This window comes from Nelumbo lutea, chromosome 1 (genome assembly GCF_056320005.1).
Source record: "Nelumbo lutea isolate HS-2025 chromosome 1, American lotus-T2T, whole genome shotgun sequence".
Lineage (NCBI taxonomy): Eukaryota > Viridiplantae > Streptophyta > Magnoliopsida > Proteales > Nelumbonaceae > Nelumbo > Nelumbo lutea.
The window spans coordinates 116378177-116399712 of record NC_142684.1 but is presented as its reverse complement, the minus strand read 5'-3'; the positions used below and the strand labels follow the sequence as shown (position 1 = coordinate 116399712).

The following is a 21536-nucleotide window of genomic DNA, read 5'->3' as shown; positions in this document are numbered from 1 at the left end:
CATTCAAGATCCTGTATGGAAAAGATCCACCCTCAGTGCTACCCTATGAGAAGGGCACTTCAACAGTTGCAGAGGTGGAACGACAGCTTGAAGCCAAAGATGAAGCACTTCAATCACTCAAGAATCACTTACTCAAGGCTTAAAATTACATGAAGATGCAGTATGATAAGAAACATCGCGAGGCGGAATACCAAGTGGGGGACCTACTTTACTTGAAACTACAACTTTACATACAGTCATCACTGGCTAAAAGAGTGGCAGAAGTTTTTACCCCGCTTCTTTGGTCCCTTTCGCATTTCAGAGAGAGTGGGAGCAGTGGCTTACAAATTAGACCTGCCGAGTACTGCTTGACTCCACCTAGTATTTCATGTCTCACTCCTCAAACCATGTCGGACAGATGCAGCCTTAGTAAAACCACTATTGCCAGAGTTTACTAGTGAAGGGCAGATGATTGTTGAGCCTAGTGTCATCACTGACTTCCGTTGGATAAAGACAAGTCGCAAAGTAGTGGAGAAGGCCCTTGTTCAATGGACGAACCTGTCCCCAAAAGATGCCACTTGGGAAGACATCAGTCACTTGCAAGAACAATTTCCCCATATGGACCTTGAGGCCAAGGTCGTTCTTAAGGGTGGGGGAGATGATGGATCCCAGGCGAATAACCCACCATCAGGTCACCGGGCCCATTCGGTGCAGGAAAGCCAAGGCCCACACGGGTCATGAAGCCCATGCAAGGGCAGCTGCAGCACATGCCAAACATTACAAACCTCCCCTGCGATTTGTTTATAACCGTAGGCCACGTCCTAACCACCCACATGCAGAGCTCAAAGTCATGAAGAGTTGATTAGTGTGAGAGCCTAATATAAGGCCATTGATTAGAACATAATGGAGAGAAGAATCATAACTACCTTGTTTTCCTTCTCTCTTCCTCTTCTTTCTCTCTCTTATCTCTGTTTCTAGAGGAAGGAGTTCCCTCGAAGAAGCTCTGCCAGCTTAGAGTCCATCAAAACATGAACCAGAAAATCAAATACCAAGCTTCCCAAAAGCAAAGATGAAAAAAAAACAATAAATTATCACAAAACACAACCACACCCCACAATCAATCTTTACAACAATGAAACTCAAGCAAAACCAGCCTACTAAACAGATAGAAAAAACATGAAAGAAAAAACAATAGGTGCTTCCCATCCAACATCCCGAAAAGAACAAGAACAAGACAAGCAGCAAATTCTCTAATTCTTTTGGATTTTCCTGTATTCCATCATCTTCTTATTTGGTTCAATCCCAAATAGCCATCCTTTTAATATAGCAAAGACATTTGAAACAACACTTCGGTGCTTTTTTTTGGGTAAAAGACTTAATACCTCCCTTGAGGTTTCTCCTAAATACTGAAACATCCCCTGTTTTTTTAAATTGGACTAAGACCTCACCTCCCTCATTGAGTGAGGTCACTGAACAAATACTTCCCCTCCATTAACACTCCATCCAGATCCATTTGTACATCACATTATGTGCTAGTTAATTTTTTTTCAAAACCCAATTTTGTCCATTTATATATTCTTTCTTCGTCCCCCTGGAGCATAAATCAGAAGTAGTATATCCACGAGTTGCTCTTGCATCTTCCATGACTCGCATATGCGCCAGCGGTGGTGCTACTCTGTCTTGAACAAAATAGTTAGTGGATCCTTCAATTTCAAATTCTAATATTTAGATTAGGAGTGCTAGCGGCTTGAATGCATTGAGTTCAATTTCAAATTCTGACATTAATTCTTTTGTTTATTTCTCAGGAAATGGACTGATTGGTGAGACATGGGGCAAGGAAAGGTCAGAGGTCCCTAAACTTAATTTTGGTATAAAAAAACCTAAAAAAACCAAAATAAATAAATACTTGAATCAGAACTATAGTTGGAGGATATAATGGTAGTAAAGATGTAAAAATAATCAAAGAAAATAGCATGATAACAGAGGCTATTTCATGAAATAAGCCATGATTTAATCAGAAGGCTCTGATTTCTGAACAAGACTAACAGGCTTGGCTTAAAGCAACAGAGGCCACAACAAAGTTTATAATTAAAAAATGTGTATTTGATTCTAATCTCTCAAAACATCATGGAAGTGCTAGTCGAGAAAGATAATCTTCTCATTGGATTTGTAAGCCTGATCTTTCTTTGTTCTGTCCTGTATTTTTCTTTAATTACAGTTTGGTGGTTTTCTTTAAAAATTTAAAGAACAAAGGAAGGCAAAAATGTTATTTTATTGAATCTGTTAAATATGACAATATTTCTTGTTGATAGGGGAGGGGAGGTCTAAGTCCAATCAGAAACCATAGGGGTGGTATAAGCATTTATCTTATACCTTAGGGAAGGTTTTAAGTCTTTTACCTTTCTTTTACTCTTAAATCTTCTAACCGAAAAATTATCCTTCATAAGCTCCAACAAATCCTTAGTCTTCTTGTTAATTGTTTCCGATCCCTAACTGCGCTCTTCTCAAAAAAAAAAATGAAATTCCTGCGGAATTCTGTCCAACACTAATGTCTTCAGGCCCTGAAGACTTTCTTTAAAAATTTAAAGAAAAAAGGAAGGCAAAAATGTTATTTTATTGAATCTGTTAAATATGACAATATATCTTGTTGATAGGGGAGAGGAGGTCTAAGTCCAATCAGAAACCATAGGGGTGGTATAAGTATTTATCTTAAACCTTAGGGGAGGTTTTAAGTCTTTTACCTTTCTTTTACTCTTAAATCTTCTAACCGAAAAATTATCCTTCATAAGCTCCAACAAATCCTTAGTCTTCTTGTTAATCGTTTCCGATCCCTAGCTGCGCTCTTCTCAAAAAAATATGAAAAAAAAAAAAGAAATTCCAGCGGATTTCTGTCCAACACTAATGTCTTCAGGCCCTGAAAGACTTTCTTCATGGCTAACACCAATCACACTCAGAGGTAATGGATAATTCTCATCCAGTTCCTTAAACTTCTTCCAAACAAGTTCCTCTCCTCCTACAACTAGTAGTAGTCCCATTGATTTAAACACTTCTACTTCTATGTTTACAACCTTTTCCAAATCAACCTATTTTTTAATTTCATGGGTTTCATCTATCACAATCTCATCTTCAGTTGATTCACTTAGATCTCTATCATCCTCAGTTACAACCTTCTCCATTAAAAGCCTTGTCCAATAATTTCTTTTTCTGTTGTATACTCTGAAACAAGAAGCATGCCATACATTCTTTCTCCTCCTCTTCTTTCTTTACCCGCCCCTTCACCTATTGGATTATTGTTAACAGCTTCACCACTTCTTTCATTCTTTTATCCCCTTTCCCACAATATTACCATCCAATTGTTCAATGAGCTCCTGCACTCCTTTTCCTCCTCTTGTTTCTTCAGTCTTCACATGCCCCTTCATAGCCGACTCAAGCTGGGTCTCTAAGGAGCCAAATTGCATCTAGTAATGAATTGGGTTTGGAAGTCTGCTCAATCCTCTCTATCTATGTAACATTGATATTCTCCTATTATAAAGGATTAAATGTATATGTATTTACAGAAACACGGAAGCTGACTCGAGTTGGGTCTCTAAGGAGCCAAATTGCATCCAGTAATGAACTGAGTAACCATGGATGACACCAATAGTCAGCATCCAGTTAATATCTTTCTATTGGATATGAATGGAAGCAACTGTCTCACATATAAGTTGAGGACCCATAAGGCATGGTGTCTGCTACCTGTGGGTGGCATATGTATAGTTGACAAGACTAGATAATGGTTCAAATATCTTAACAAACTAGGAATATAGAACTGCTCAAAGTGCAATATTAGAAAGGACTCGTTTTTAAATTTGACAGCAGAGAGATACTCCAAGGTGGCCTCTGCCTTAAGCAATTAATAAAAATAGAAACAAAGAGAATTGTAAAGTGGTTATGCTTTGAGAGGAGGAGAAGATGAAGAAAAAAAGAGATGAAAAGAGAATTGCATATTGCAATATCAATAGACCTGCTGGCACCTATTTCTTATGATATTATTAAGAATGAACTACTTATGATAGTATTAAGAATAATTAAAACATTTGATATGGACCGTAAAACTTGTAAATGAAAAGGCAATCAAACATTTATAAGAGAAACCTTTATGAAGACGCAATTCCCCTGCACTTTGTTTCTTGACAGGTGCCCTTCCATTGGCATTTTCTGACATCTCCCTTTGCTTTTCCTTCACTTTGAAAAGCTTAATCATTATGCCTACAATTAAAATAGAAATTAGTATCTAAAGCATCCCATGGCATATAGCATATGAACTTTACCTTTCTTAAAACTTCGAAAATCTTGGTTGGTTTTGATAACTGCAGAAATAGGCACTAAAAGCAGTACAAGGAAGAGATTCCAAAGTTTAAAATGCTCAATACCTGTGCATTTAAACTGTTACAAGTCTGAAATACTTGCAGACTACCTATTTGCAGAATGATGGCAGCACAGGAATTGGAATGATTAATTTATCCTTACAATTTTTATCATATACCAATAATACCTGTGCATTTAAACTGTTACAAGTCTGAAATACTTTCCAAGCTCTTCTTTCAGCACCCAATTCAGCAGTAATCAAACACTATCTTAATCGTTTTCCCATTATTGGTTAAGAAATAAAATAACTCTATTCAATAAAGTGGAAAGAGATGTATAAAGGGAACAACATTCCAATACAAAATGAAGGAAAGCCACAAATCACAGTTCAAAAAGTAGTGATCAAAAGAATAACAGGAGAGCTAAACGTAAGTTACTAATCATGCCATTATTCATTCAACTAGGAAAAAATGAATAGTAATTCAAGTATAAAACACTGCTTTCTCCAAGTCAAAGGTTCACTGTAATAAAACAATGAAATCATTTGTAACAAAGGTTCCCAGCAAAAACACCATATAGATACTCAAGCACACAAATATTAGGGCAATCAGAGCAGACCCAGTACAGGGCCTTTGATGACCTACTTGACTGAGATTTTTTTTTTTTTTTTGATAGATAACAGAAACTTTTATTAATAAAGAGTTTAGAAAGGAGGATACAACAGGAGGGAGGGTAAAATCTCTTAATCCTCCCTGAAAGTTTACTTCGTATTACAAAGCTGCCCAGAAAAGAATAGCTCTTCCCAAGTCAGCAAATCAGCCTCCCTTTTATTTTATTTTTTTGGGTGCTCATTATAGGATTTTGTGATTCAATTTTGACTTCCATGGAATCCTCCAACACTATGAAAAATTAATTGTCAATTCTTGAGAAGAGATAATGATAAAAAATAGGACTCCATGTTAGCTGGGTAAGACTCATGTACTGAACTCTTAAAAAAATAACAGCATTGGCAAGTAATTGTCATACTTGTGCAAAGCCAAGTTTAACTATTCAAGATCAATAGGATAAAACATAACTTGTAAATATCAATCCTGAAATGGACCACCAATTCAGCATAACACATGAAACCTCCATATCAGTATTTCCAGAATTTTTAGATCCACAATGCAGGCAAAGTGATACGCACAATAGATGGCAAACTAAAATTGAGTTAGAGATAGAAGGCCATTTTGTATTTGAAGTAATTGACAAAATACAATAAAAACAGAAAAAGGGAGATTTTTATGATTTTGAAATCTTTTCCACTAGGTAATCTATTCTCCTTATGTATGAAGATAATCAATTTGGTCGCTGTGGTGGTTGGACTCTATTATGGATTTCTTACCACATTCTCCATAGGGCCTCTTATCTCTTCTCTGAGAGCTCAGGTTATGGAAGAAGGAATCAAGGCCATTTAGTCTTTGAAGTTTGTCCTATCTTTGCTTTATAGGCAAAGTAGGAATTCGACTAAATCTCATGTCAACAAGCACGAAAATATCCATTTGAGGTTGAGCTAAGAATGTCAAAGCTTAGGTCCATCAACCCCTCCCAAGATCCCAGATGGCTAGGACCAACATTGAGTAATGGTAATGGGTGGAGATTTGAATAAATGAGGGATTCTAGTAGATAAGGGCAACTTTTTGCCCCTAATAGCAACAAAACTAACACTTTTTTAAGAATTACAATTTCAAGGTTACTTTTTGTGAAAAATATCATATAGGAACATTAAGATATGAGGTCTCTCTCTCTCATCTGATCAGATGGGGACATTGGAAACTTCTCGAGATCCCTAGCCCGGAATGAATCCTAGATGATGTCAGCAGATCTTTCAGCATGGGTTCCGCTAGCAGATCAGTCTTCCACCTTCAAAGGCGTCTACAACTCCCCAAAAGGTGAGCGTCTAACCGGCGGTTCTCAAGTCGTTCACATGAACGCTCCCCGCATCGGTGGTAGCTTCACCGTCTAGGGCGGTCTATCTTCGTCTTTGATTGCACCATGGTCTATATTCGATAGAAGGAAGACCCTTGGAACTCCATCATCGCTGGTGCTGCCAGCAGCAGGTTCCTCCAGATGCATATGTCAGGGTTTCGGTGCAGCACCTATGTGTATTGTAGTGGGGTGTTGCTTGCTTTGATCAAAGGAACTGGAATCATGCTAAGCAAGGTTCTTGGTGCTCCTTAGAATTTTCATCCATTGGAGGAGCCAGTACCCAGTGTGCCCAACCCATTTAATTTTCCCGGGTATCCTAGTGGAAAAATTTCGAATCAAAAACTGACACAGACTCCAACTCTTGAAACTTCAATAGAGAGGTCTTCTTCTTCTTCTTCTTGGTTTGGGGGTTATTTGGCAGTAAAAAGAAGCAGGAGATAGGGCACTAACATGAAGGTTAAGGAGAAGGGAGATAAAAACCTAAGAGAGAGAAAATAAGTTCACAAAAACATATAAAACCAGCTAAAAAGAGGAGAAATAGAATGGTTCTTACAGAGATGTAAGTGTAAGAGAAAACTTTGTTCTCCAGGTTCGATTCCATGAAAACTACAGTAAACTTTGAAGTTCAAGTTCAAAAGTGAAAAGTGAAAGAAAAGCATTAGAAAGTTAGAAACATTGGTCTAGTAACAGATCATATCTTAATTCAAGGGCAACAAATAACAGATCAGATCTTAATTCAAGGGCGACAAATAACAGATCAGATCTTAATTGCGAATGAGTGTGTGGAGGAAATGAAAAGGTCTAGTAAGAGAGGTTTCATTCATTTCCTCTATTATTGCACCCAACCAAAGTGCTTTTGTGGAGGGAAGACAGATCACCAATCAGATCCTCATTGCAAATGAGAGCTTTGAGAGCTTTAGAAAGTCAAAGAAGAAGGGAGTGGTCTGCAAATTGGATTTGGAGAAGGCTTTCGACTTGGTTGATTGGTCATTCTTGATGGAGGTGTTGAGGAGTTTTGGTTGACAGGTGGTGCAAGTGGATCTGGGGTTGTGTTAGGACTTGCCATTATTCTATCCTGGTGAACGAGAACGTGGTGGACTTCTTTCCGGCATTGAGAGGTATAAGACAAGGAGATCCTCTTTCCCCTTTTCTTTTCACCCTTATTGTTGATGTATTTGGGCGATTGATCCATAGAGCAGACTCGAGGAATCTAATAAGAGGGTGGAGAGTAGGAAGGGAGGAGGTTCCCTTAACTCTTCTTCAGTTTGCAGATGATACTATCCTTTTCTGTGAAGGAGGGAACCTCAATTGGATCCGGAATCTAAAGTTGACAATAAAACTTTTTGAGCAGATTTCTAACCTCAAGGTAAACTTCGACAAGAGTTGTGTGGCGGGAGTGAATGTGAGCGAAAGAGACCTAAGGGAATCCGCAGATGAGCTAGGTTGTGCTATTACGGATTGGCCCATGACTTACTTGGGCCTCCCTTTAGGAGATAATCCTAAGAGTGTCAGCTTTTGGGCTCCGGTAGTGGAGAGGTTTGAGAAGAGGCTAGCGGCCTAGAAGAGGAGTTATCTTTCTTTAGGTGGAAGAGTCTCTCTCATTAAATCTACCCTAGCTAACCTTCCTGTTTACTTTCTGTCAGTGTTTAAGATCCCCTGAAAGGTTTCAAAACTTTTGGAAAAATTAATAAGGAACTTTCTCTGGGAGCCTAGAGAGGAGAAGAGAGATCATAGGGTGAGTTGGGAGGTGGTCTCTAGGTGTAAAACAATAGGAGGTCTAGGGATTGGTAATTTCAAGAAAAGGAACATGGCTCTTCTGGGGAAGTGGTTGTGGAGGTTCTCTTTGGAAAGGGATAAATTGTGGACTAAGATTGTGGCTAGCATTCATTGGTTGGAAGACAATGGTTGGGATCCTGGAATCTTGGCAAGGGCTTTAGCAGCTTCTCCTTGGAAATCCATCCACAATCTGCTTCCAGTTTTCTCCCCTTGGATCAGGTATGGTCTAAACTCTGGTAACCGAATAAATTTCTGGGAACATCTTTGGGTCGGGGATTCTCCTCTAAAAGACAAGTTTCCTTCCTTGTATGCTCTTTCAGACTTGAAAAATGAACCCATTTCTTCTTTCTTAGTCCCTTCAGCTTCCACTTCGGGCTTTGGTTGGAACCTTGGCCTGCGTAGGGCAATTAGGGATACGGACTTGGATAGCCTAGTAGCTCTGCTAGCCTCCCTTGAGGGTGTCTTCCTAAACCCTGCTAAGGAAGACACCATATTTTGGACCCTCTCTAGCTTTGGTACCTTTTCTTGTGCTTCTTTCTTTGAAACTTTAACTCAGCCTCCTACCCCCCTGGGGTTGTCCTTTCCAGTTAAGGAAATTTGGAGCAGACCTATTCCTCCTCGGGTGGGGTTTTTTTGTTGGAAAATTTTCCTGGAAAGAATCAACACTTTAGACTTACTCCAAAGAAAGAGACCCAACTATTGTTTACTTCCTAATAGATGTGCTCTTTGTAAAGCTGATGGGGAATCGGGCTACCACCTCATGGTCTCTTGTAAGGTTGCTAAATTTGTTTGGGAGTGGGTTTTCTCCCGTTTTGGGTGTTCTTGGTATCCTCCGGAAACTGTCCAAGGTTTGTTTTCCCCATCTCTTTTCAATTGGCCTAAGAAGCGAGGGAAGAATATGTGGAGGTGTATTAGGGCAGCGGTTTGCTGGTCTTTGTGGGAAGAAAGAAACTCACGCATATTTTCTGACAAGGAAAAAAACTTTGGAAGACTCGTTAGACCGAATCCTTATAAGAGCGGTCCACTAGCTAAAATCTTTGGAGTCGTTTTCAGATTGTCCTATGGATGCCTTGCTAAGAAACTGGAAAGAGATTGCTTCCACTACAAGATGCAAGAGGACTCTTTGTCCGTTCTGGTCCCCTCCCCCCTCGGGCTTTATAAAGCTGAATTTTGATGGCAGCAGTGTAAGGAATCCAGGGCCCTTTGGGATTGGAGGAGTCTTCAGGAATGAGGAAGGGATTGTTACTACTTTATTCTCTGGCCCTATTGGAGAAGGTGACTCTCTTAGAGCTAAGATCCTTACAGCGCTTGAAGGAATTTGAAGAGCAAAAGATCTAAATATTAGTTGTTTGATTCTGGAAGGTGACTCGAAGGTGGTGGTTAATTGGTTGAAGACAGAGAGAAGTGGTTTGTGGAACTTTAACAATGAAAAAACACAGTTCTTATGGCTGGGTAGGGACATAGAGATTTAGTACAGCTGGATGAAGAGGAGTGCCAACTCATTTGTGGATGGGTTGGCCAAGCAAGGAGTGACTAGGGAGGCTGTTTTCTGGGCTAGTTTTTAATTTTCTTTGCTTTCCCTGAGTTTTATGTTTTTTGGGGAGCTAAGTTATTTTATCTCCCTCTGTATTCATTTCCCTTTATTCTCTTAATTTAATGAAATTGATGTTATTGATCAAAAAAAAAAAAAAAAAGAGGTTTCATTTGTAAATTGGATCTTGAAAAGTCCTATGATTTGGTGGACTGGAAGTTTCTATTAGAGGTTATGCGAAAATGTGGATTTGGGACAAGTGGTGTAGTTGGATTTTTGAGTGTATCAGTACTTGTCACTACTCTATTCTGGTAAATGGTACAGTGAGGGACTTTTTTCCAGCTTGCAGGGGTGTTAGGCAAGGGGATCCACTCTCACCCTTCCTTTTTACCTTAGTAGCTGATGTGATTAGTAGGATCATTACTAAGGCTGATGGTGAAGATGCCATTAAGGGTTGGAGAATAAGGAGACACCAAGTCCCTGTCACCCACCTTCAGTTTGCAGATGACCTAATGATCTTTTGTGAAGGAGGTTTGGCGAAAAGGTAGCAAACCTAAAGGAGCTAATCAAAGGATTTAAAAGTATTTCTAATTTGAGAATAAATTTGGAAAAGAGCTGCATAGCGAGTATAAATTTGGAGGTAGGGGAGGTCGAGGCTATTGCTGAGTGTCTTGAGTGTTCCACCTCTGCTTGGCCTATGTCATTTAGGACTTCCTTTAGGGGCAAATCCTAGGGAGAGTAGATTTTGGACCCCAGTGATAGAAAAGTTTGAGAAGAGATTAGCCTCATGGAAGAGGAATTATGTCTCTTTAGGAGGGAGAATTACCCTAATAAGAGCTACCTTGGCTAACTTACCTACCTATTTTTTGTATGTTTTTAGGATACCAGTTAGGGAAGCTAGGAAACTGGAGAAAAGCTTATGAGAGATTTCTCATGGGAGCCGGGACAAGAAAAAAAAATGATCACTTGGTTAATTGGGAAATTGTGTGCAGAAGTAAAGAAGAGGGGGGTTTGGGACTTGGGAGGGTAACTAGAAAAAATCAAGCTCTGTTAGGGAAATGGTTGTGGCAATGGCCATTGGAAAGAGAGAGATTGTGGCATGAGGTGGTGGGAAGCATTCATGGGAGGTCAGAGAATGGATGGGATGCTGGTGTATCAAGGCAAGCTAACCTAGCAGCACCTTGGAAGGCCATTCACAACACCCTTCCTCAATTCCTCAATTTTATCAGGTATGAAGTTTGTTCTGGCAACACTGTTCATTTTTGGGAGGATATTTAGGTAGGAGACACACCTTTAAAGGATTTGTTCCCTTCGCTATTTTCTGTTTCTTTGTACAAAAAAAGAGGTGGTCTCAAAATTTGTCTCACCTTTGGGAACACACTTAGATCCTATTTAGAATTTTGGGTTTCGTAGAGGACTTAGGGAGGATGAAATTGAATCTCTTTCTGTTTTGCTTGGTTGCCTTAATCATGTTTGTTTGGATCCCTCCAAGCTAGATAAGAGGGTATGGACTCCTAGACCCAATGGAACCTTCACTTGTGCTTCTTTCTTCAAGTCCATCTCTCAACTTTCTACTCACCAACCCTTTCCGTCAAAAGAAATTTGGTGCAAGCCAGCTCCCCAAATAATTATGGTGTTTTGTTGGGAAGTAGTCCATGGGAAAGTAAACACTCTAGATAACCTACAAAAGAGAAGACCTTTCCTCTGTATTTCTCCTAATTAGTGAATCCTCTATAGAGCTCACGGTGAGGATTGTTACCACCCATTAATATCTTGTCCCTTTTCTGCAGACCTTTGGGCTTGGATACTTTCGTTGTTTGGGAGTAGTTGGAGTCTACCAGCAGAATTTCACATGCTCTTCAACCATTCTACCTTTTATTGGCCTACAACAATAGGGAGAATGAGTGTGTGGAGGAAATGAAAAGGTCTAGTAGGAAAGGATTCATTTGTAAATTGGATCTTGAAAAGGCCTATGATTTGGTGGACTGGGAGTTTCTATTAGAGGTTATGCGAAATGGTGGATTTGGGGACAAGTGGTGTAGTTGGATCTTTGGGTGTATTAGTACTTGCCACTACTCTATTCTGGTAAATGGTACGGTGAGGGATTTTTTTCCAGCTTGCAGGGGTGTCAGGCAAGGGGATCCACTTTCACCATTCCTTTTTACCTTAGTAGCTGATGTGATTAGTAGGATCATTACTAAGGCTGACAGCGAAGATGCCATTAGGGGTTGGAGAATAGGGAGACACCAAGTCCCCGTCACCCACCTTCAGTTTGCAGATGACCTAATGATTTTTTGTGAAGGAGGTCTTAGTGACAAGGTCGCAAACCTAAAGGAGCTAATAAAAGGATTTGAAAGTGTCTCTAATTTGAGAATAAATATGGAAAAGAGTTGCGTAGCAGGTATAAATTTGGAGGTAGGGGAGGTGGAGGCTATTGCGGAGTGTCTTGAGTGTTCCACCTCTGCTTGGCCTACGTCGTATTTAGGGCTTCCTTTAGGGGCAAATCCTAGGGAGAGTAGATTTTGGACCCCAATGTTAGAAAAATTTGAGAAGAGATTAGTCTCATGGAAGAGGAACCATATCTCTTTAGGAGGCAGAATTACCCTAATAAGAGCTAACTTGGCTAACTTACCTACCTATTATTTGTCTGTCTTTAGGATACCAGTTAGGGAAGCTAGGAAGTTGGAGAAGTTGATGAGAGATTTCTTATGGGAACCGGGACAAGAGAAAAAGGACCACTTGGTTAATTGGGAAATTGTGTGCAGAAGTAAAGAAGAGGGGGGTTTGGGAATTGGGAGGATAACTAGAAAGAATCAAGCTCTATTAGGGAAATGGTTGTGGAGATGGCCTTTGGAAAGAGAGAGATTGTGGCATGAGGTGGTGGGAAGCATTCATGGGAGGTCAGAGAATGGATGGGATGCTAGTGTATCGAGGCAAGCTAACCTAGCAGCACCTTGGAAGGCTATTCACAACACCCTTCCTCAATTCCTCAATTTTATCAGGTATGAAGTTTGTTCTGGCAGCTCTATCCTTTTTTGGGAGGATATTTCGGTAGAAGACTCACCGTTAAAGGATTTGTTCCCCTCTCTTTTTTCTCTTTCTTTGTACAAAAAAGAGGTGGTCTCGAAATTTGTTTCACCACCCTTGGGAACACCCTTAGATCCTACTTGGGATTTTGGTTTTCGTAGAGGACTTAGGGATGCTGAAATTGAGTCTCTTTCTTTTTTGCTTGGGTGTCTTAATCAGGTTTGTTTGGATCCCTCCAAGCCAGATAAGAGGGTTTGGACTCCTAGACCCAATGGAACCTTCACTTATGCTTCTTTTTTCAAGTCCATCTCTCAACTTTCTACTCACCAACCCTTTCCGTCAAAAGAAATTTGGTGTAGGCCAATCCCCCCAAAAATTTTGGCTTTTTGTTGGGAAGTTTTCCATGGGAAAGTAAACACTTTAGACAACCTACAAAAGAGAAGACCTTTTCTCTGTATTTCTCCTAATTGGTGTATCCTCTGTAGAGCTCACGGTGAGGATCGTTACCATCTATTAGTATCTTGTCCCTTTTCTGCAGACCTTTGGGCTTGGATACTTTCGTTGTTTGGGGGTAGTTGGAGTCTACCAGTAGAAGTGCACATGCTCTTCAACCATTCTACCTTTTATTGGCCTACAAAAATAGTGAGAATTATGTGGAGATGTGCTTCTGCTGCCTTGACTTGGACTATTTGGGAAGAGAGGAATCTCAGAATTTTTCAAGATAAGGAAAGGAACAACCAAGATTTGAAAGATTGTGTGTTAAACAGGGCAATACATTGGCTGAAGACCTTGGAAATCTTTCATCAATTCTCCTTTAATGACATTTGGAGAAATTGGTCAGCAGTAGCAAGGTGTTCATCTTTAAAGGCCAAATCAATTACAAGTTGGTCTCCTCCACCCGAAGGCTCGATTAAGTTGAACTTTGATGGAAGCAGCATGGGTAATCCAGGATTATCCGGAGTGGGGGTGCTTTGAGAAATGAGAAGGGAGAGATTTTGTTGCTCTACGCAGGTCCTTTGGGAATTGGGAATTCCATCAGGGCAGAACTTTTAGCTGCTGTACAAGGGGTCCAATTTGCAAACCAGCTGGGGGTACAACAACTAATAATCGAGGGGGATTCCAAAGTGGTGGTGGGTTGGTTGAAAAATTCTGAAGAGGCTATGTGGCGATACAAGAATGAAATGAAGAAATTTAGTCGGTTGACAAAGAATATGTTGGTCACTGTACAGTGGGTGGGGAGATCAGCAAAAACCTTGTCAGATGTGTTAGCTAAGCAAGGGGTAAATAGGGAAGAATTATTTTGGGCTCAGTTGTGATTCTTGTTTTTCTTTCCTAGTTTACTTGTAAGTTTCAAGGAGGGGCTGCAGCTCGCACCTCTCACTGGGATGATGTATGAACTCACTCTAATTTGCTTCTGAATCAATAAACTTATTATTATTCATCAAAAAAAACAATAGGGAGAATTATGTGGAGATATGCTCGTGTTGCCTTGATTTGGACTCTTTGGGAAGAAAGGAATATTAAAATTTTTCAAGAAAAGGAAATGAGCAATCAGGAATTGAAAGATTGTGTGTTAAATAGGGCAATACCTTGGCTAAAAACCTTGGAAATCTTTCATCAATTCTCCTTTAATGACCTTTGGAGAAATTGGTCAACAATAGCGAGGTGTTCATCTCTAAAGGACAAATCAATTACAAGTTGATCTCCTCCATCCGAAGGCTCCCTGAAGTTGAACTTTGATGGAAGTAGCATGGGTAAAAATCTAGGATTATCCGGAATGGGGGGTTGCTTTGAGAAATGATTAGGGAGAGATTTTGTTGCTCTACTCAGGTCCCTTGGGAATTGGGGACTCCATCAGGGCAGAACTTTTAGCTATTGTACAAGGGGTGCAATTTGCAAACCAGCTGGGGGTACAACACCTAACAATCGAGGGGGATTCCAAAGTGGTGGTGGGTTGGTTGAAAAATCCTGAAGAGGCTGTGGCGTTACAAGAATGAAATGAAGAAATTTAGTTGGTTGACAAGGAATATGTTGGTCACTGTACAGTGGGTGGGGAGATCAGCAAATACTTTTTCAGATGTGTTAGCTAAGCAAGGGGTAAATAGGGAAGAATTGTTTTGGGCTCAGTTGTGATTCTTGCTTTTCTTTCCTAGTTTACTTGTAAGAATCAAGGAGGGGCTGCAGCTCGCGCCTCTCCCTGGGATGTTGTATGAACTCACTCTAAATCTGCTTCTGAATTAATAAATTTATTATCATTCATCAAAAAGTTAGAAACATTGGTTGTATTTATAGGGACATTTTTGGAATAATAAATGTATATAGCTACAGTAATCCATACCGTATATAGACAACTAGGAGTAATGCCCCTTTTTGCTATTATTTTTAAAAAGCTGCCCATCCCAAGTAATTCCCCTCTATTGATGCTCTAAATGGATATTAACCCCCAAAAGTTTCCCTTATAGGCAAGAAACCCTAAATATGAAGCATAGAAAGGAAATAATATTGGGAAGTATTAAGTCAACCCAACAAAAAGAAGCATGATTTTCAAAAGCTTCACAGCTTAACCAAGGAAAATGAGTGTCGCAATGCCATCGACTACCTTCCAAAAATATTATGCATAGATTTATACCCTAGCATTATGCACTTCCCAAATAAACTAGGAAAGTCATGAACAGGATCAAGCTCCATAAGATCATTCCTTTCAAGTTAAAAGCATGACCACTACATCGTGTGAGTATTACTCCTTAAGGTGAATCTTGAACAGAAGACCATAAGGCTTAACCTTGAAGCTTGTTCCTAAAAATACAAGGTATATGCCTCACACCTTGAGGTACCTTATTTCTAGAACGCCACCACATAGATTCTTGAGGGATAGTTCTAAGTAAGATTTTTAACCAACAACGATCAAAAAGCTTACTTATTAAAAAACAATGAGTCAATGATCAAAAAACTTCATCAAAGTGAATAAAAAAATTACAAAATGAGATGTACATGAAAGGAATAACATTACTATATCAATGGTGTCACCCTTACAAAAGGAATAACATTACGACTATCAAAAAGCTCTAGAGTAACACAACATGTGCTATATCAGTGGGGTCAGCATTACCAATAGAGGTATTAAAATGCCCATACCATATGCTCTACCTATGGGAAATGAAGTCCTTACACTGGGAGGCCCAATATTGCCTAGTGAACTGCCACCAAAGTGAAGTTTGGGGGAAATGACTGCTCTTGTATAACTCTCCCCAGTGGAGACAGTCATCATTGGAGAATCACCAAGAGATTGTTGTATAAGTTTCTATTTTCTACCAAAAACAGTCCTGCATGTCATCAGAGATACGGTTTGGAACTCTTTTTGAACAGTGACCAATAAAGCTGACATATAAAGGACTCTATCTTGATTGACCCCAAGAGTTGAGGATTATTTTCAAAAACTCTTCAGTTCCTTTTCTCCCAAGGTACCCACGTGACTGTGGGTGGTTACTCTCCAAAACACATTTTGCCTCACATCCAATACCTGTGGCCTCCAATTCCTAAACTCTTTTTGAATAGTGGCCACTAAAGCCAACATATAAAGGACTCTGTCTTGAATGACCCCAAGAGCTGAGGTCTATTTTCAAAAACTCTTCAGTTCCTTTGCTCCCAAGGTACCCACGTGACAGTGTGGGTGGTCTCCAAAACACCTTTTGCCTCACATCCAGTACCTGTAGCCTCTAATTCCTGAAGTCATGTGCACCATGAAGAGGATCCTATTGAAGCGCAACCAAGTTTAGGTAAAAGTTTCACAGGTCCTCTTCAAGACTACAACTGAATAGTGAAGGAACAAGTGGTTGATTGACTCCTCACCTTTCAAGCAGGGGATGAATGCATGTGGAGAGAAAAATACTTGCAGTTGTATCTTCTTCTTCTTTGCATCATATCAGACAGGTTTATCTTTACACATGTAACTTCACATATAAATAATCCAAGATAGGAAGAGATAGAGAATCAAATCTTTCTAACAAGAAATTCGATTGTTATTTGAATGCCACTGAGCTTTGGAGAAAATATGGAGAATATATCCCATCAGGTGATGGGATCCACAACCTACAGTCAAATGGGATAGAGGATATGAAGGCACCATTTAAGGATCCCAGAAAAAGATGCAATCCCCATTCAATTTATTTAACATTAACCTATTTATCCTTGTTTTATATAAATGATCATCTAACACCCATGATGAATGCTACTTATGTAACATTTATCTTTTTCTCTTGTATGATAATGGATATGCCCAACATCATAGGCAAGTATGAATGAATGTAACAACCACCCAAGCTACTGAAACCCTAACATTCATCTTTTTCTCTTGTAAGAGCAATATGTCCAAAATAACGGGCAAGTGCAAACGAATGCATGTAACAGCCACCCAAGCTACTGAAACCCTGCAAAGCACCACCTCATAACACAACATGATATGTGAAATAGTATTACAGGCAATGGCACATGGCAGGACCAGCATCAGAGAGAATCATAGAAACACAAGTGGATCAGGGAAAGACACTCTGTCCAATACAAGTCTCCTTGTGCCCTTCCCGCAACTACCTGAGTTGGCCTGGCATAACTAACTGAGATACCTTTCTGACAAGGATATTCCCGTGCTAAACGTGTCCTTGCTTTTCTTGCACACCCTAAAGGTGCGCAAAAGAGAAGATCAACTATAAAAAGGATTAATTGAGAAGCTTCCGAAGCAAAAATAAAACAAAGATCAGACCCCACTCGGCATACTCAAAACACTCAGAATCATCACAATATTCAAGCATAAGGCATCTGAGCCACCATAATTGCCACTCTCATCACAAGGATAGTCTCGCTCTCCTCCCTTGTCTCAGTATATTAGAACCCTAACTCCCTTGATCGCCAGATCAGGAGTCACCACTCATTCTCCAACTCAAATCTCATCATTCACTACAACTTTCAGAAATTCCACAGACTGCAGTCGCTCCATCATCCCACATCCAACTCAAATCTCATTCCCTAACTCTCAACGTTAACAATTGAAAAGCATGGACCGTTTCAATAATATTTTACTATTCCGTAGACATGCCTGTCAATCCATGTTTTTCCCACTTGTCGAGCCAGAATCCTGTCTGCCTATGATTTGTATTCCAATTCCCACGTCCGTATCCATGTAAAACTGATACTTCACAAAGAATTTTCTTTTTCAAAAGATAAAAATTCCAACCATAAACAACCCAAACCTTCCAAAGCCGTGGAAGATACAATAAACTAGATAGACCTCTGAAACTCATTGTAAATATAATCAGAACCTTTGTCTGCATAAACTGAAAGGAAAATCCAAATAGGTAGGACATGTCTCCTAAAATGGATCAACCCAATAAACACCGTGCAGAGAGCATAAGACGAATAATTTACGATTTGAAGAAAAAGTAACGCATGGGGAATCAAACCAAAACAGGAAGATGAAAATTTGAGAACCTTAAATATTATAACAAATTTAACTTGAGACCCTGAAGAGCGTCCAAAATAAAAACGATCATAATAAATTAATTAATTAAAGTTAAGATTGAAACTCTGAAACTCAACATCGAGCTACACAAACCCTAAGAAGGATCCATCAAACGCAGATAACAGGAAAAGGAAAGATAGTAATTATTAAAACGAACATGTAAACCTGACTAATTTTTCTGGTAGAATGTTGTCAAATTTTAGGGTTTCGAGCGTATAGAACAAATGTTAAATTCAGTGCACCCATGAAAGAGGAAAAAAAATGAACAAATAGAAATCCATCAGAGCACCAGAGATGAATGGGAGATAACGCTAACCTGTTCGAGGAAAAGCCGCGAAAAACAAGGGAGATGATCACAGCCTCCGGACGGCAGACGAAAAGAAAAAAGGTGACAATTTTGGGAATGACTCTGGAAAGCGTCTTCTGTTTAAAAAGCTTTCATTTCTCTTCCTTCGTTCTCCTTTGTCTTTCTTTCCTTCTTCTCTCTCTTGATATCTTCCCATCCGAGTCGATATTCGATAATCGACAGGTCCCGTCATGCACTGGAGCAATCTTTATTTGACGAGGATCGCCTCCCTTTTACGTGCAATGACGGAGGTATCCCATCAGCCTGCTACGCACTTACGCCGGTCTGACATTAATCAGGACTTGAGGACTAAGGAGATTAGTGGAGTCACGCCACGTGATGACTGAGAACAAGATCCAGTAACACGTAACATTGTCGTAGAATAATCTCTGTGAACAAACCATTGGATTGGGATTTTTTTATATGATAATTGATAGTACGTGTCTATATCTCACAAACCATGTGCACAATACCCCAGGTTTCTAAACAACAAACAAGATTACAAGAAGCTTCTACGATCCATCTTTCTATAATTTTTTATTTATAAAGAAAATTTTCAATTTAGTACCATGAACTTTGGGGTAGTGTTAGAAGTTACTATCCGTTGTGAATATTCCGTCAGTTAATGATGTTACATATAATAACATTTTGAAATTCTAAAATAATCCTTTTAAAAAAAACATTGTCTAAATCTAAAATCTGAAATTTGAAAAGTTAAATTGAATTTATTAAATTCATTAATATATATTTATTTTAAAAAATTATTTTTCATATTAGAAAAATATTATAAATAAAATATTAATAAAGGAATAATTATTTTAGTAATTAAAAATTAAAAAAATTTAAATGATATATATATTATATATTTTAACAAATTTGATATAATTTAAGTTAATATTAGATTTTTATAAAGTATTATTTAATATTTTAATTTGTATTTGAGAATTTAATGTTTAGTTGACTTTTTGTTAGTTAAAAAATTAAAAAAAAAAGAAAATTAATTTATATAATAATTAAAATATAATATATGCATATGTTTAGTGCCTTAGACTCTTGATTGATGCATTATAAATAAAATTATATGATATCTATGCATCTTGATATATTAATTATAATATATTTCTTCATATATATCACTAAAATATACGTTTTCTATGTATTTATATATTATTTGCAATTATCTTGATCTTAAATTTAATGATACTATTGTATTTATGGAATTTGTATGTATTTTCCTAACGTATTCATGCATTTTCATATTTTTCGTCCGTATCCATGCATTTCAAAAGCGTATCTGTATTCGAATTGTTCGATACGATACCTGATACCGATACTTTAATCATTGGTTGGATTAAATCTTCAACATCTGAAATTCAATAATTTTACTATTTTACCCATAAATTAAACTATTCGGTTGCAATGGCGAGAGAAGAAGAAGAGAGGGGAGAGAGAGAGAGAGAGAGAGAGAGAGAGAAAGAGAAAGAGAGAGAGAGAGAGAGAATGTTAGAACTCGCCGCTGCCAGTTCATTGGAGGAGTTGCAACGACAAGAAAAATAAGAAGAAAGGAGAGAGATCTAGAGAGAGACAGAATGAGAGAGGTAGGAGTTCAAGGGTATTTTGGACTTTTGGTAAGGTATGAAACGTATTTGAAGGCATTCAACACCTAATCCATGTCTTATTATTTCAAACCTGAAAATGATTTTCAGACCCAAATTCATATATACTTCCAAACCCCTCTAACTACGTCTGAAAAAACTGTTATCAAACACCACCTAAAAACTAAACCAAAACAAGGACACTAATCTGAATTAAAAGAAAATTGAAGAGCTAGTAAGCTTATACTCTCTAGCACGATTGGTAGCTGATGGCCGTCCAATTTGCTTTTTTTGCATGGATCATGACTCCTTGTTTTGGAAGTTTCAATACGTTCAAAATTAAAAGCTCTTTGTGGAAGTACCAAACTGTATAAGACATTTCTTGGTGTGTTTGGCGCAATGTACAGGAATATTGTGCTCCATTCTGAAAACTCTAAATAAATCCATGCGACATTTCTCTCTCACTTTCTATTGCAGTCGCAATTTGGGGCATTGAACTACCCTATCGTTACTTTAATTTGTTTCTACTGCACTCCACTCTCTCTCTCTATTGGAATCTTATTGAAAGCTCATCTACCTTCTTCCCCATGAAAGAGAAAAAAAATGCACATTTTCATTTGATGTTTGTTGTTTATGCTACAAACAAGGCAACAAGAAGGGCAACTGCCTGCTAATGAGAGAGGGTTCGAGTAGGGCAACTGCCAACTGGGTGGAGCGTCCCCGATTCATTGTCTCCTCTTAGCTTCTTTCTATTAGAATTACAAACTTCACCTTATTTTCCTCTTTTCAATGGTTTATTTTGCGTCAGGCCGTCAGCGCAATTAGGTGAAGGAAAATCGTTGGTTTACTAGTAGAATGATTGTAAGTTGTGTGAAAATTCAGGTTTTGATGAGCTGCTATGCTAAGAAGTATCGGGTAATTTAGTAAGCTTATACTCACTAAGTCACTAGCATGATCGGTAGCTGGTGCTGAAGCTGATCCCGTTTTCGTTGAAACTCCGTTTGCATTATCCAAACCAACGTTTTAAAAAATGACCCGGAAACGGAACTGTTGTGCCACCGGTTTCCGGGTCAATAGTCTAATTGTTCGGTTCGAATAAATAGCCTGTTCTAACAGTAAAATTAAAAAAGAATTAAAAAAATAGTAAAAAACCATTGAATGGGTCAATGAGTTGATAGTTCGACCGCCCGGATCAACGATTTGTTAACTTTTTCAACGGTTTTTTACTAGATGTTGGGTTTGAGGTAAAATGGAACCGGTTGCCTAGACGGTTCCTAAGCCGAATGGTCTGACTATCTGGGTCAACGACAGTTCAAAAACGTTGATCCAAACTAAAAAAATAGACTGTCGATACTTAGATACAAGAAAACTGGGGTTGATTACAAACGGATAAAACTAAACAAGAAAATTAGGGAAAATTGGAATTGATTCAAATTGCGGAAAACAAAGGAATGG

General features: G+C 38.7%; 1 protein-coding gene and 1 pseudogene across 2 annotated transcripts in view; one reads left to right on the top strand and one right to left on the bottom strand.

Moving 5' to 3' along the window:
- Nucleotides 1–18955, bottom strand: part of LOC148876976 (NEDD8-conjugating enzyme Ubc12-like) — a 29802-nt gene extending 10847 nt beyond the window's left edge. The window contains exons 1-2 of one of the 2 annotated variants that reach the window (XM_088979523.1): nucleotides 18457–18955; nucleotides 4114–4227 (exon numbers count right to left, since the gene is read on the bottom strand). In XM_088979523.1, coding sequence (XP_088835649.1) covers nucleotides 4114–4222 — 109 coding nt within the window. In that variant the 5' untranslated portion in view covers nucleotides 4223–4227; nucleotides 18457–18955. Of the gene's footprint in view, nucleotides 1–4113; nucleotides 4514–18456 lie in introns of both variants that reach the window. The other variant, XM_088979530.1, reaches the window with a different exon arrangement.
- LOC148876977 (mitochondrial import inner membrane translocase subunit TIM17-2 pseudogene) lies at nucleotides 6126–6735 on the top strand (annotated as a pseudogene).
- Nucleotides 18956–21536: the final 2581 nt, after the last annotated feature.